Source organism: Poromitra crassiceps (genome assembly GCF_964638095.1).
Source record: "Poromitra crassiceps genome assembly, chromosome: 19".
NCBI lineage: Eukaryota > Metazoa > Chordata > Actinopteri > Beryciformes > Melamphaidae > Poromitra > Poromitra crassiceps.
This window is the reverse complement of record NC_139646.1, coordinates 13,071,186-13,088,334: the sequence shown is the minus strand read 5'-3', so window position 1 is coordinate 13,088,334 and position 17,149 is coordinate 13,071,186. Positions and strand designations below refer to the sequence as shown.

General features: G+C 42.8%; 1 protein-coding gene across 1 annotated transcript in view; it reads right to left on the bottom strand.

Moving 5' to 3' along the window:
• Positions 1-17,149, bottom strand: part of dok7b (docking protein 7b) — a gene marked incomplete at both ends in the record, with an annotated part of 46,050 nt that overhangs the window by 13,003 nt on the left and 15,898 nt on the right. Inside the window, one exon of the mRNA XM_083655789.1 lies at positions 7,992-8,111. Coding sequence (XP_083511915.1) covers positions 7,992-8,111 — 120 coding nt within the window. The remainder of the gene's footprint in view (positions 1-7,991; positions 8,112-17,149) is intronic.

Sequence of the window (17,149 nt, the reverse complement as noted above, 5' to 3'; positions counted from 1 at the left end):
TCCTTGTATATTTCTCTCATGTGTTAACATCATGCCTTTCCTCCTCTGTGTGTGTGTGATTGAGAAATGAGATGCAGGTGGTGTTCATCCTAATTGGCCTGGTCAGGTGTCAGATTGCTGCTGGCTGATTGGCTGGTGGAGAGCATTTAAGCCAGCTGATGCCATCCTGTCGCCCTTTGCTCTCCTCATTCCCAACGATGATGGCTGCTGTGCTGACTGCTGTGTTCTGTCAGGTAGGAACTGTGTGTAGACCTACTTTAGTAGTTCTGCAGAACTTTATTAAGATGTGTCTTTATCTTGGTAGACCTGTGCAGTCTAAACTGTAAATAGTTACCTTCCAGATCTACACTTTTGTACACTGTAAATAACACTTACCCAAGTAGCAGAAAGTAGGGGGAGAAGCCCTTTAGTTTTTTGTAACATTTTCTGATGTTTATTTTGTAGGAGCTTATAGGTAAGAGCTGTGTCTCTTATTTAATCCATCATTTTCTTTTCTTAGGTAAATTTAAGGTTGGGGATTAGTTTGATTGGTTAGTTGTGTTGGGGCCATGCTGTGCTCTGAAACTAAACCTGCTACTTGTGAACTTGTGATGGTGGTTCGGCTGATCATCCTTGGGAGTGGGAAGAGTGGGGGCACTTTGTGTTGCGGTCTGGTTCCCCGAGGCCGGTTCCTAACATAATAGACCCTTCTCACGGGGGCCATTTTGTGTCGAGAAGCCAGGGTAAACACAGGTGCAAGCAAAACACTAATGAGGGTTTCCAACTTCCATGATTGGAATTTGGAAACCCTCATTAGTGTTTTGCTTGCACCTGTGTTTACCCTGGCTTCTCAACACAAAATGGCCCCCGTGAGAAGGGTCTATTGGGTGCTCTTTCTGCTTTTCTCATTCGTCAGCACGTCGTCTGTGAGTGTGTGTGTATATATATTTTATATGTTTGTCTGGTGGGCAGTCTTTGTGCAGGTGGTAAATGGTGTTAGTCAAGGTGGCTTTGCATGGAGCTGAGGAAGCTCATGGTGGTAAAGCTGGTGGAGATGTTTGTTGGAGGAGGAGCCGGTCAGAGGGGACCAGTAAGACTGAGGAGGGGCATGACAAGGCAGGGCAGTCAGTAGCACTGTTTCTCCTCTTTCTGTGTAGACTGCTACCCTACAAGAGTCTCCGTACATAGACTTGCCTGTCACTCTGACTCCCAAGCCGTCTAAATCAGCGATACAGACGTATTTACAAGTGTCACAGAAACATTTCAAAGCCACATATTGAGAAGAAGAGTTCATAGCTTCTCGACGTCGGGGTTAGAAAGCTTGTCGCTGCTCATAAATGCCTCTTTTCATCTGAAGTCTGTGCTGGTGATACTTTTTACTGAGCTTTCGGCCAGAGTGGCGCTGTTGAGCGCTCTAACGGCTGGGAGCTCTAACCTGGAAAAAATATCACCAGCACAGACTTCAGATGAAAAGAGGCATTTATGAGCAGCGTCGAGCTTTCTAACCCCGACGTCGAGAAGCTATGAACCCTTCTCAATATGTGGCTTGGAAATGTTTCTGTGACACTTGTAAATACGTCTGTATCACTGATTTAGACGGCTTGGGAGTCAGAGTCACAGGCAAGTCTATGTACGGAGACAGGACTCTTGTAGGGTAGCATAGTCTACACAGAAAGAGGAGAAACGGTGCTACTGACGGCCCTGCCTTGTCACGCCCCTCCTCAGTCTTACTGGTCCCCTCTGACCGGCTCCACCTCCAACAAACATCTCCACCAGCTTTACCACCATGAGCTTCCTCAGCTCCATGCACACCATTTACCACCTGCACAAAGACTGCCCACCAGACAAAGATATAAAATATATATATATACTCAGACGACGTGCTGACGAATGAGAAAAGCGGACAAGCCCCCAATTATGTTAGGAACGGGCCTCGGGAACGGGACAGCAACACAAAAGTGCCCCCACTCTTCCCACTCCCAATGATGATCAGCCAAACCACCATCACAAGTTCACAAGTAGCAGGTTTAGTTTCAGAGCACAGCCCCCAACACAACAAATCAAACTAATCCCCAACCTTAAACTTACCTAAGAAAAGGATGGATTAAATAAAAGGCAGCTCTCACCTATAAGCTCCTACAAAATAAACATGAGACAATGTTACAAAAAACTAAATGGCTTCTCCCTCCTACTTACTTGGGTAAGATGTAGTGTACAAAAGTGTAGAGCTGGAAGTAGCTATTTACAGTTTAAACTGCACAGGTCCACCAAGATAACACATCTTTAAGTTCTGAAGAATGAAGTAGGCATACACAGTTCCTACTTAACAAAACACAGCAAATAGTCAACAGAGATATCATATGGGAGAACAATGACTATGTTCAATTACACACTTGGAATGATGTGAACAAATGACATATACATGTAATAGCAAATAAACTTTTATTTCATTAACTTCCTGTGTCTGCACTGTTAAATGGGTTTGGGGATGCCATCCCTTGCAGTCATTGCCACCGATGATGGCTGCTCTGCTGACTCTTTGTTCTGTCAGGTGAGGTAGGAACTGTGTGTAGGCCTACTTTTGTAGTTCTTTAGAACTTTAAGATCTGTCCTTGTCTGGGTAGACTTGTGCAGTCCAAACTGTAAATAGCTACCTCCCAAATCTATACTTTTTTACACTAAATAACTCTTACACAAGTAGCAGAAAGTAGGAGGGAGAAGCCCTTTAGTTTTGTAACATTTTCTCATGTTTATTTTGTAGGAGCTTATAGGTGAGAGCTGTGTCTATTTTTTTTTTTTATCCATCCTTTTCTTGGTAAGTTTAAGGTTGGGGATTAGTTTGATTTGTTGTGTTGGGATGCTGTGCTCTGAAACTAAACCTGCTACTTGTGATGGTGGTTTGGCTGATCATCTTTGGGAGTGGGAAGAGTGGGGGCACTTTTGTGTTGCCGTCCCCTTCCCCAAGGCCAGTTCCTAACATAATTGGGGGCTCGTCCGCTTTTCTCGTTCGTCAGCACGTCGTCTGAGTATATATATATTTTATATGTTTGTCTGGTGGGCAGTCTTTGTGCAGGTGGTAAATGGTGTGCATGGAGCTGAGGAAGCTCATGGTGGTAAAGCTGGTGGAGATGTTTGTTGGGGGAGGAGCCGGTCAGAGGGGACCAGTAAGACTGAGGAGGGGCGTGACAAGGCAGGGCCGTCAGTAGCACCCTTTCTCCTCTTTCTGTGTAGACTATGCTACCCTACAAGAGTCCCATCTCCGTACATAGACTTGCCTGTCACTCTGACTCCCAAGCCGTCTACATCAGCGATACAGACGTATTTACAAGTGTCACAGAAACATTTCAAAGCCACATATTGAGAAGAAGAGTTCATAGCTTCTCGACGTCGGGGTTAGAAAGCTCGACGCTGCTCATAAATGCCTCTTTTCATCTGAAGTCTGTGCTGGTGATATTTTTTCCAGGTTAGAGCTCCCAGCCGTTAGAGCGCTCAACAGCGCCACTCTGGCCAAAGGCTCGGTAAAAAATATCACCAGCACAGACTTCAGATGAAAAGAGGCATTTATGAGCAGCGTCGAGCTTTCTAACCCCGACGTCGAGAAGCTATGAACTCTTCTTCTCAATATGTGGCTTTGAAATGTTTCTGTGACACTTGTAAATACGTCTGTATCGCTGATGTAGACGGCTTGGGAGTCAGAGTGACAGGCAAGTCTATGTACGGAGACTCTTGTAGGGTAGCATAGTCTACACAGAAAGAGGAGAAACGGTGCTACTGACGGCCCTGCCTTGTCACGCCCCTCCTCAGTCTTACTGGTCCCCTCTGACCGGCTCCTCCTCCAACAAACATCTCCACCAGCTTTACCACCATGAGCTTCCTCAGCTCCATGCAAAGCCACCTTGACTAACACCATTTACCACCTGCACAAAGACTGCCCACCAGACAAACATATAAAATATATATATACACACACTCACAGACGACGTGCTGACGAATGAGAAAAGCAGACGAGCACCCAATTATGTTAGGAACCGGCCTCGGGGAACCGGACCGCAACACAAAGTGCCCCCACTCTTCCCACTCCCAAGGATGATCAGCCAAACCACCATCACAAGTTCACAAGTAGCAGGCTTAGTTTCAGAGCACAGCATGGCCCCAACACAACTAACCAATCAAACTAATCCCCAACCTTAAATTTACCTAAGAAAAGAAAATGATGGATTAAATAAGAGACACAGCTCTTACCTATAAGCTCCTACAAAATAAACATGAGAAAATGTTACAAAAAACTAAAGGGCTTCTCCCCCTACTTTCTGCTACTTGGGTAAGTGTTATTTACAGTGTACAAAAGTGTAGATCTGGAAGGTAACTATTTACAGTTTAGACTGCACAGGTCTACCAAGATAAAGACACATCTTAATAAAGTTCTGCAGAACTACTAAAGTAGGTCTACACACAGTTCCTACCTGACAGAACACAGCAGTCAGCACAGCAGCCATCATCGTTGGGAATGAGGAGAGCAAAGGGCGACAGGATGGCATCAGCTGGCTTAAATGCTCTCCACCAGCCAATCAGCCAGCAGCAATCTGACACCTGACCAGGCCAATTAGGATGAACACCACCTGCATCTCATTTCTCAATCACACACACACAGAGGAGGAAAGGAATGATGTTAACACATGAGAGAAATATACAAGGACTGAATGTGAACATTAGCTTCTGTAGCTAATTGAGTTTATAATGACTCCTTGGGACACATTGTATATTAGCCTGTATTATCCCATACATGTAAAAAGCAGCTGTGATGGCAAAAATTAGGCTTACAACATATACAGTATATAAAATATGTGACTGTGTGTGTGTTTTGTACATGATTAGTTCATTAACTATGGGCTTAATTATAAATGAGTTCTGACTGAACGTTACTATAAAGCACACATGGGCAACATACGGCCCCCCTGTGTGGCGGGTATGTGTTAGAGGGTACACACAGGAAAATACTGTCACAGAGGACTAAGAGATGATTTACCATCTAAGGCAGGGGTGGGCAACTATTTTTCATGGGGGGCCACATGAGAAACCCAGATTGTTGCCGGGGGCCGAACAAATATTGTCATGCCGTAACCCATGGATGGGCAACTTTGATGATGGAGAGGGCCACAAAAAAATGTCCTCGCTACCAGATTTTGCTGAGGGCTGAACGGCGCCAGCGCGAAAAATTTGGGGCATTTGAAGCCAGGTTTAGAGGAATAACTCATTTTAAATTAACAATTGTGATGTCATTATTCAGTCTTAACCACCAATATTTGATCCTTTTCCTCACTCCCTCCTATGTCACCACCTGCTCTCCCTGCAGGGCTTGAAATTAACTTTTTTCACCACCTGCCAATATGGCTGCTAGATTTTAAAGTTACCAGCCAATTAGAATTTCCACTAGCCGAAATGTTTTTCTTGAAATAAACCAGAATATGAGTGGGTTAATTTAAGCATAAGTATCAGTAAGTGGCCCGGGATTCTCAAAGCCTGTGTTGAGGGTCACACAAGAACAAAAATGCACTCTTGAAGCTAAATAAATCCAAAACCAACAAGTTAATTATTTAAATTTCTACTTCAATGTAGAACAGTCATTTCTTACACATGAGATTACTTTTAGCCTTTTAGTCATAAATATTATTGAAAGATATTCCATATTTCAGACTGAAATGCTATAACAGAAGAGTATTGCCCAGAATGACATGAACATTTGGACACTTATTCAGCGGGTATATTGCATGTTGCGTTCAAGTGCACTGTAAAAAAAAAAAAAAAAAAAAAAAAATTTTTGCAATTCCATCGCGGGCCACACAGGGGGCGCCCGCGGGCCGTCCGTATGTTGCCCATGTATGGTATATGGTGTAGTATTACGATAGCCCTTTGAGACATGCTTGTGAGGGCTATTATTTCGGCTTTATTATCTAGGGTCATAGGAAGTCAAAATAGTGAAACAAAAGTTCAATTAATCAGATCTTTGTCAGTTTTCTGGAATTTGAGTCTGGCTTTCATTCACACTTGACATCTATGGAAAAGGCTACATGCATGAAAGAGGGTTTTAATGGATAAGAAGGGCTTTTAGAGAAACAATATCACAAATTCACGCCGCAAAAACATTTTTGTCTTTTTTCTTCTTTTTTCTGCTGCTATTATATATCTGCCTCCTATTTAATATTACTGCCATGTTTTAGCATAACAGATTTCCAACTGGTCTGCCTGCTTGTAAATGTAACATCTCCAAGACAAAGTTGTAGGCACATAACTATCTGTGTTGGATCCACAATTTAGTGTAAAACCCTGCCAATTCACACACACCATACTCTGCTGTGTGTGTGTGCGTGCGTGCGTGCGTGCGTGCGTGCGTGCGTGCGTCAGTCATGTGCATGCATTTGTGTGTGTACGTCTGTGCTATTGGTCAGGGTGTTTGTGTGTATGGTGGGTGTCAACAACCTAACCCCTGGATCTCTGCCTCTGGCCTATACCAGCTAATGCTAACACCAGGAGAGGCCAAAATTCTTCACTATGCTATGTGAGGGGTCAGCTAACGTTTGCTAACATTGCTAGTCTGTGCTAATTATAGTTTCTTTGCAGCACTGAAATGGGCAGAATGACATAGGCTGGATGACAAGATTATAAAATACACAGGGCACTTATATACAACTCACCAAGACAATTTCCTTGTATGTGCAAACATACTATGGCCGAATAAAATAATTCTGATTCTGAAGACTAATTTGATTCCCATTTTCTCATCTTTTCCCATCATACTGATCGATTCTTACCCAAATCAGCTGCTTCACTATAGAGTTATGTACATGTCTCTGTAATGAGACATCTAGCAGTTTATCCATGTCCTGACAACTTTACAAGAAAGGCCTGATCCTTTTCACTTACATCTTTTTACCAATATGTAATGTCTCGTTACAGAGCAAGCAATCAATATATTGAGAAAGACAAGCTTTCTCTGCTTTGTGGAGTATCTGCTGGCCGTAAAGAACTGTATTGGTCCAGTGGGCGCTGGATGCTGCCCACTGCTCTTGGCTGCCCTCCGGAGGCAGGACAGCCTTGATTGGGTTAAATCATCAAAGAATGAATTTCGCACGCACCCTACTATTATACTATAGTATACTATATATATCGATGGCTAGGTGGGTGGGCTGTGTCTGTCTGTCTGTCTGTCTGACATATTGCCCACTTTTGGCTAATGTCTTCAGTGTCTGTTGGTTGTTGTCACAATGTCACATGCACTTTAAAAGCGAAATTGTTGACTAATCTTTGGCAATGCATCCATTTAATTAGAATACACACACACACACGCGCACACACACACACACACACACACACACACACACACACACACACACACACACACACACACACACACACACACACACACACACACACACACACACACACAGTGTATATAGGTGGTGGTGGGCATGTTTGTCTGTACAGGACTGTTATAAAGCTGTCAGATCCTAAGTATGTGTCTTACTTTATATAACTGTTCTCTTTCCCACGGTGGCTCTATGCCCTCTGTCTCCAGAAGGGGACGCCAGTGAAGTTAGCAGTAAGGTACAATATGATACAAGTCACGCACAAAGGCATGACCCTGTAATCCACACAGTGACCCCTGGGGGTTTTAAGCATGTGCTGTTTCCCCTAGCCTGGTGCCCGACACACATTAAGCATGTGCCGTTTCCCCTAGCCTGGTGCCCGACACACATAACTGAACACGCACACTAAACACCCAGTAAACCTTTAGAATGAAAGTCACAAGTCACATAGCTCTTTGATCCATTTTTGTTTGTGGGTAATTCTTGTGTGATTCTGTGTGCACTTCCGTGTGTGTGTGCGTGCGTGTGCGTGTGCGTGGATGTGTATGTATGCATGTGTGTGTGCATGTGTGCGTGTGTGTGCGTGCGTGTGCGTGGATGTGTATGTATGCATGTGTGCGTGCGTGTGTGTGTGTGTGTGTGTGACACCTGGCAGAGCGGGTCGTAGGCCATGCGGGGTCCTGCTGGGGCAGATGCCTCTGACAATGCAGTCGAAGAGAAAACTGATCTGCTCTCCTTCTGAACAGGACAAGAAGAACACACCGGTCCCTGGATGAAGGATGGAGAGAGAGAAACGTCAAGACAGATAGAGAGCACGATCGGTGACAGAGAACTCATTGAGGAATAAGAAATGATGAGGGGAAGTAAATATTGTGTTGTAAGGCAGTGGTGACTATGATTCCATCAAGAAAAATGCTGAAATAGAGTCAAAACAAATAAGGCCGAACAGTATTCAGATTGAAGAAATCTTGTCCTTAGTCCGGAGGTAAGCCAAGGTAAAGCCATTCTGTGAGCCAGTACAGCAACCCTTTTTTGTGTGAAGGTTACATAAAATAATCTACAGTACCAATTCAAGCCCCACCCTTCTATGAAGCCCACGCCACACACAGAGGCATGAAGACATCAGAAACAGCCATGAAATAAGACCTTACTCAGGCTTTTCGTGAAAAAAAATTTGCTTCTGAAATTGGCCTAGCTGCAAATGACATATCATCAGTGATGTCACACAAGCGATTGTGATGTCATCAGTGATTTCACTCGAGCAATTGGGCGGACTACCGGACTACCTAGTTAGCTTGATGCATGTTAACATACATAACTGACAGCTAACAACACACGTACGGTGATAAAAGCACACACGTACGGCAGCGCCTTTCTGAAAAGTTCAGATATTTTCAGCTGCAAGCGCTCGGAGGCTCACAAAAAGGCGCTCTGAAAAACGATGTTGGGTGCAGTGCATTTTGTCTAGGCGGCCACATACAAACTATTATTAGGAACAACTGAAAGAAGATGCTACATGTATATGGACACAAGCCCTTTATAGTAGTAAGATGCTTTCAGAGCACTATATAATGTAGGTCTCTCAACTGAACGATTGCAAAGTGTAAGAGTTCCTCGAGTATAATAGAAAGGACCCTACTGTATGAGTCTAGAGTCAGTGAAAATGCTTGACTTGCCTTTCATCAGCTCAGCTCAGGAACAGAGTTTCTAGGCTGAAAATACAATGACTCACACCATGGAAGTCTATAAGCTCAATAATTAGTAAGTGAATGAGACCCCGCATTTTCTATCCACCTTATTTTTGAATGCCCCACTGTAAAAAATAATCGTGGGTACAAGGTCCGGTTTAACGTGACTTATTGTTGCAGCTTGCCATTTCCTTTGTTATACTCTGCTGCAGACCCGAATTATAAACCAGAAGCTGGCGTCCGTTATAAAAGTTATAAATATAGTCACGTTATAAACAACTAACCAACGCTGGAGGTCCGTATGGAAACTTGAAATGTGTGTTACTCGAAATGGTTAAAAGTTAAATCAATTTAGTCATTCAGTGGCGTTTTACTGCCATGTAACATAGCTAGCTAGCCGCTAACATTAGCCACAGTAGCCGACTACCCACAATGCATTACGTTATCCCAGCACCCGAACACACGGCTGTAGAGCAGAATGGCTCTGCTGTAAAAGGGTAAAATCCTCATAGACGTTTTTTTTGTCAAGTTAAAACCATAGACTGTAAAACAGTCTATTACACCGGAAGCGGAAGAAGCACCCATCAGGCATCATGGCAGCTAGAAATAAGGTGGATAGAGCCAAAGCCGTTTACATTTTTAGGTGGTGTCCCTCACACCACCTAAAAATTAGGCCTGGGTTCTGAGGTAGGTGTGTGTGTGCGTGTGCGTGTGCGTGTGCGTGTGCGTGCGCGTGCGTGTGTGTGTGTGTGTACTGTATGTGGTGTGTGCACGTGGTGGGGGCATGGAGAGTTTGCAGACAGGGGATGTCAGCTTTAAATTGCTTTTCCCCACATCACAAGGCTTGGTGGCTATCCAAACTCTGCAGATGGTCATTTATTGCCGTAGGTGCATGTCCACACTGCAGACCTATTTGTGTGAGTGTGTGTATTACAGGGTCACATGAAGATGACTGATCAGCCAGAGAGCTTCTAGTAAAATAAAATAAAAACAATTTAAACAAATAAAGACAATGTTTTTTTAACACCTTTCGGCTTTTTCATCTCAGTTTTATTTTTCCATGATATCCTTGTGGAAGACTTCTGTTCAGAAGTCAAAGATTTGTTCGGTTTGCAATGCATAGTGAACCTATAGGTCTGTCCTAGTGTGTGTGTGTGTGTGTGTGTGTGTGTGTGTGTGTGTGTGTGTGTGTGTGTGTGTGTGTGTGTGTGTGTGTGTGTGTGTGTGTGTGTGTGTGTGTGTGTGTGTGTGTGTGTGTGTGAGAGTGAGAGAGACTATCCAAAACCAGCCAAGGGTCTTTGTCCAACAGACATCCATCAAGGTCCCAGCTCAACTGATTATAGCCTACAGTAGCACCGGTTTAGCACAGCAGGACTGGCCACTATGCCATAAGACTGGTTGGTTGGCTGCCAGGGTGTGTACAGTATGCAATATTTTTTTTCGGATGATGGCGAAGGCTGGAGGCACCCTCTCTGCCTGTGATTGGCCTAGCGTCTAACGTTCATTCAATCACATTCGCTTGGCTATTCTGCGTCTCTTTCTACAGTCTGTGGTCAGACAGACAGCAGTTTCGCTTGCTAGCATGCATGAAAGACGCCACCAGGCACGTGCACACATAGACATGAAAGGGGGCTTGAGCCCCTGCCTTTTTTTCAGTCTGTAAAAAGTGCCTTTTTTTTTCTTTTTTTTTAATTATAATACATTTTTCATTTTCATTCCAACAACACATGAACAAAACAAACAGCTCAGACACATTAAAAAATAAAATAAAAAGTGCCCTTTCCTGACCATGAATGCATTTCTAATGGTGCTTTGTATGGAAATTGCCCTTTCCATGCCGTCACTGAAGGCAGCATTCAAAGAGAAATGCCTTTTCCGAGCTCTCTTGGCCTTGAATGCACCATTTGTAATAGGCCTCTGCATGGAGCAGTGTTTTTCTAAACTGCCCCTGAAGGCACCAACCCAAAAATGAACCCAAAAATGAATGAATAAATAAATACCGGTACATAAATAAATAAACCACCCAATAAATAAAAATCTAAAATATAGGGAACAAATGCAGAATTGTTGCTCTTGAAAATATTTTTTACTTTACACTATTGGAAAGGGATGTTGTGTTGTTGAATCCGCAAAAAATAAAAAAAAATCTAATACACCTTATCTAAATCTTCTGTCTTGCTTTTTAGAATTATGGTTAAAATGCATGGTATATTACAAGCCTCACTCAGTATCGTTCAATGTTTCTGCCTGTGTTGCTATCTGTTGTAGTACAACAACCTAAAGGGAGAAAAGGAGCAAATACATATTGATGCTTAAATGATTTCACAACAGTATTGCAACAGCATGCAACTTTTATATACTAATATTATTCAGTTATGGAGTTATTTTTCCGTGACAAGTCTCATCCTAAAATGAGATATTCCTCTAAATCTGGTTAAAATCGGAATATTTAAAATGAGTTATACCCCTAAATTGGCCTTCAAATTGCCTCAAAAAAAGTGCCCTTTTATGAATTTGAGCCCCTGCCCCTCTAATGTTCTGTGCACGTGCCTGGACGCCACTGTGTGTTTATGTTTTTGATATAGTCTGGTCTCTGGTTATTAAAGGAGAATTTCGGTTTTTTTGAACCTGGACCCATCTCCAGGCATTAATTATGATTTGTCCACTCACCCAGCGATCTCCGCAGCGTTTCTGGCCGTCCTAGCGTTGTTTTGAGATCAATAGCGTCCAAGTCAGTTGTAAAATGGAGCTGATTTGGGGCCAAGTGTGAGCCTGTCTTTACTGCATCTAAATAGCTATTTTTATTCCCGTTTTCGCCAAATATCGTCAGAATCTGATCCCTCAAGAACCACCACAGTGATATTTCGCCAAAGGCTGTTTCCTGGAGTCGCACAGGGATCAAATTAACTCAAACGTGATCTCGGTCACCAAGTCTCGTGAAGTCCCGCGATACTTTCCTGCTGACTGGCCAAGTACAGGCAGGACACTTTGCGGTGGTGGTTTTAGCGTAACCTATGTGGGGTTTGGCATAACCTTCGTTATTTCGAATCCCACATAGGTTACGCCAAACCCCACATAGGTTACGCTAAAACCACCACCGCAAAGCGTCCTGCCTGTACTTGGCCAGTCAGCAGGAAAGTATCGCGGGACTTCACGAGACTTGGTGACCGAGATCACGTTTGAGGTAATTTGATCCCTGTGCGACTCCAGGAAACAGCCTTTGGCGAAATATCACTGTGGTGGTTCTTGAGGGATCAGATTCTGACGATATTTGGCGAAAATGGGAATAAAAATAGCTATTTAGATGCAGCAAAGACAGGCTCACACTTGGCCCCAAATCAGCTCCATTTTACAACTGACTTGGACGCTATTGATCTCAAAACAACGCTAGGACGGCCAGAAACACCGCGGAGATCGCTGGGTGAGTGGACAAATCATAATTAATGCCTGGAGATGGGTCCAGGTTAAAAAAAAACGAAATTCTCCTTTAATGCTGCCGCTACTCTTGGCAGTGAGTGCACGTATGTAGCCTACAGACAAATAAAAAAGAGAAGATAAAAGATTAATGAGAATTGATCAAGGGTTATATAAAAACAGTGTCAATGCCCATTTACCCATTCTAACACAAGAGTGACATGTATTTGAATTGAAATATGTATCAGTATGTGGTGTTTGCCCAGCCCTTCATTGGGAAATGCAGCTTTATGGAGTGGGATCACGTGGAGATGGTCTTCAGAAACTTTGATGAGATTGACAGTAAGTAAACATTGTTTCAGATACATGGTGTAGTTGTGGAAAAGTGTGTGTGAGTTTGGAAGAGGAGTGCACCACTAGCTTGAGACATGCATCCATAGCAGTGTTGATTTCGTAGACGAAAACTATGAGGAAAGATTTTAGTCGACTACCTATTTTCACTGGTGAAAACTAGACTAAAAATGTTAGGGAGGAACGAATTGGGAAGAGATCCAATCAGAAGAGAAGAAGAAGTTAAACATCTGTGTCTGTATTGTACATTCAAACCTTAAAACAATTCCAGAATAACAGATTAATATATCTTTACAATAAGTTTGGAAATTCTAATGAATAGTTACGGTTTTCTTTGACTAAGCTGAGATGAAAATACTTAGACACTTAGTCGACGAAAACTTGACTACCGTAAATGAAATCAGGATGAGGTTGACTAAATATGATAAGAGCTTAAGAGAAAGTGGATTATAGCTCACTCAGATAAACATGTCAATGTTGTGTGATATGCAAAGGTTGTTGGTTCAATCCCAGCCTCAGGCAATTTCTTAAAAAATACTCACATTATAAGCTGCAGCAGTGATCCTTTATTATCCTGTACTTTTTTCCTTTTACTTGAGTAATTAAGTTGAATCAGTACTTCTGCTTTACCAGTCTTTTTTTACACAAATAACTGTACTTCTACTTAATCAGAGCAACAGTGTGATTCAATTTGGAATGACAAGAAAAAATTACACGTCTGTGCAATAGGCTAAGTAGGCCTAAATAACTCAGATATAGGGTCTGCAATTTTAACGTTCCATTATAATGAAGTATAATAATAATAATAATAATGATTGGATTTATATAGCGCCTTTCCAAGGCTCAAAGCGCTTACACAGAATCATTATTCGTTCACACCATTCGTACCGGTGGTTCAGAAGCGTGGCAGCCACACATTGGCGCTCAACGGTCCCTCCGAACCACCATCATCATTCATGTCAACATTCATACCAATCATACCAATCATACCAGGCAAGTATCTCATGCTTGTTGATTTAATGATTGTTTTGCACCTGCTGCTCACGTTTGAGATACTTCTGGCTCGCCTGGAAAGAAGGTGGGAGCAGCCGAGTACAGTCAGCCAATCAGAGGCAGAGAGGGGCGGGTCATGCCTTCGCCTAGCCTTCGCCATCATGTGAGAAAAAAAATATTGCGTACGGTATGTGTGTGTTTGGGTGTGAGAGAGATATATAGAGTGAACGCCAGTAAAAAGGCTGTCACCCTGGTGTCAGTGTTCAAGTGACAGTCTGCAGCCAGAAATCATATCTTCCTACTTTTGTACCCTATGTAGAAATCATATCTTCCTACTTTAGTGTACCCTATGTAGAAATCATATCTTCCTACTTTACCCTATGTAGAAATCATATTGTCCTACTTTACCCTATGTATAAATCATATCTTCCTACTTTACCCTATGTAAAAATCATATCTTCCTACTTTACCCTATGTATAAATCATATCTTCCTACTTTACCCTATGTAGAAATCATATTGTCCTACTTTACCCTATGTATAAATCATATTTTCCTACTTTACCCTATGTAGAAATCATATCGTCCTACTTTACCCTATGTAGAAATCATATCTTCCTACTTTAGTGTACCCTATGTATAAATCATATCTTCCTACTTTATGGACAAGTACAAGTACTCTACTGTAGTACTGTAGTACAAGTACTGACAAGTACTGTATGTGAACAAGTACACATACAGTACATGTAAAAACGTAAGGTGATACTCAAGCTTTACCTTACACCAGTGGGTCCCAAACTTCTTTTGGCTGCAGTACCTCATTTCCCTGATTTCTGAATCCAAGTACCCCCTTTACCCAACTACATGTTGCTTAGAAAAATGCAAGTGAAAACTATAGCATATGATGCAATGAATGAATGGTAAGTTGATAACCCACCCACCTTTTTACTAATATAACATTACTAAGAAATGGAGTGAAAGAGTTGCAATTAGTGCCTCCTGAGCAGATTTATTTTAACATTTCATTTATTGTCATGATTTTTACATGTTTACATTTTCCCCTTTCTCTCAATTACCCCTTGTAGTACCTCCACGTACCCCTAGAGGTACGCATACCCCTGTTTGGGAACCACTGCCGTACACGCATGCAAGGCACGTCACTTGCCGATGTGACCCTCACATCTCTCTCCTCCTGGCACTCTTTCCCTTTTCCAAGCTATGCCAAGTATGCCACTCTCTACTAACCCTAACCCTACTGTAGGCTTCTGGGTAATATGCAGATGAAGTGGAGGGGAAGACTGCGATAGGCCGTGTTGCGGCCGGAGGCGATGCGATTGGCGAGTGAGCAGCAGATGGGAGGCTGGTATTTATAGCTGTTGGTCACCAGAACAGTGAAACCAGAGCCTCCGGACCTCACAGTTATTCCTGTAGGAGCCACAAGTCTGCTCGTCGACGGCTGATGCGCGCGCACGCACGCACGCACGCACGCACGCACGCACGCACACACACACACACACACACACACACACACACACACACACACACACACACACACACACACACACATAAAACATACATGCAAGCAGACACAAACGGACAAATAGTCCATGGGCCAAGGCTCAAATTTTGACATATCGGTACCACCTGAGGTGACCGCACGATTTTGTTAGTTTTGTCTTCCTACATGTCTCTAGTTTATATTTTGGTATGATAACCCTTCCGATTTGGTAGCTTAAGGATAGTTATCACTCTGTAAACAAACCTACCCCCAAAAAATGACAAAACCCTGATTTCATCATATCTCCTGAACCACACATGATAACGCAGAAAATGTGATGTCTACCCCTATGTTTTCATGGTCAGGGATTACAATGACACCCTATACAACATCATAAACTGTTCACATGAATAGTTAATGGTGAATTAGGTGGTGTTTTGGTGAATTCAGTGGTGTTTTGAGAAGGATACAATGCAATTACCGGTAGTCCATGGGCCAATGGTGAAATCGGTACCACCTAAGGGGACCGCGCAATTTTTGTATTTTTGTCTTCCTACATGTCTCTAGTTTATATTTTGGTATGATAACCCTGCCAATCTGGTAGCTTATTGATAGTTATCACTCTGTAAAAAACCTTCTCCCATATAAATGACAAAACCCTGATTTCTGTGTATTAGTCCAGATGATATGTGAAAATCATGTTCACTTTTTCATAAAAGCATGAAACTTGGTACACATATAGTTTGGGGCCCCGTAAATCTTCAGAAATTAAGCCATCACAAAAATGCCTCGCAGTGGCCATTTTAATTCCGCCATAAGTGAATTATGTAGTTTGCATCATATCTCCTGAACCACACATGATAACACAGAAAAGGTGATGTCTATCCCTATGTTTTCATGGTCAAGGATTACAATGATACCATATAGAACATCATAAACTGTTAAAGTAACTAATCAATGGTGAATTTAATGACGTGAGAAGGAAATCACAGTTTCTGATAACTGATGCTATAACCTCAATTCCATGACCACTCTCTGGCTAAGATTTTTTGATGAGTAATTTGACTTCTATGGGCCTTTTGTTAAAATAGCCCCCAGGCCCCTCCCAAACATCCTCCGACTTTCTGCCAGATGGCCAAATCCAAGATGGCCACTGGTACAATCTTGAAAAAATTACTTTTGAACCAGAGCACCTAGAATAATGTATGAAGACACTTTTCGGTGTAAGTCAACCACAAAGAATCTGATTCTGACATCAGTTTAACATTCTGTCATAATTTTGACCCACAATTCCAAGATGGCTGCCATCCAGTAGTGTGAAAACTTAACTTTTGAATGGCAACATATACGTATGTGGTGTTTGGGGTTTACCATTTTTAGAGTAAGGACGGAGATTAACAATGGTGAATTATAGCTATTTTAATTGCAAATCCATGCCTACCAAACATGGTTTAGTAATGACAATTATTGTGTTTTGAGGGTAATTTCATAATTATGTTAGTCTCGCTGGCCAGCCTCCCCTCCCTACCGGGAGAGGAGTCTGGCGCCACGGAAACAGGCAACTGGGATAAGCCCTCCCCTGCTCTACAGCTGCTCCCCATTGGAGCGACTGTTTCAGTGGGTGCCGGATGTCTGCTCCCGGCTTATTACAAACTCTGTCATTGGCTCCGACCACGTCAATCAGAGCAGCTTCCGCTCCCTCCTCCCTGTGTGTCGCTGTAAATAGTGCCCTGCCGCCTCAGTGAAAACAACAACGCTAACTAGCTAGCAAGCTAACGGCAGAAACCTACACGCTAGGTCGTTGCTACACGCTGAAAAGGGCAAGTTGGATTGTTGGAAACTATTTTCCAAGGGCACTGCCGCT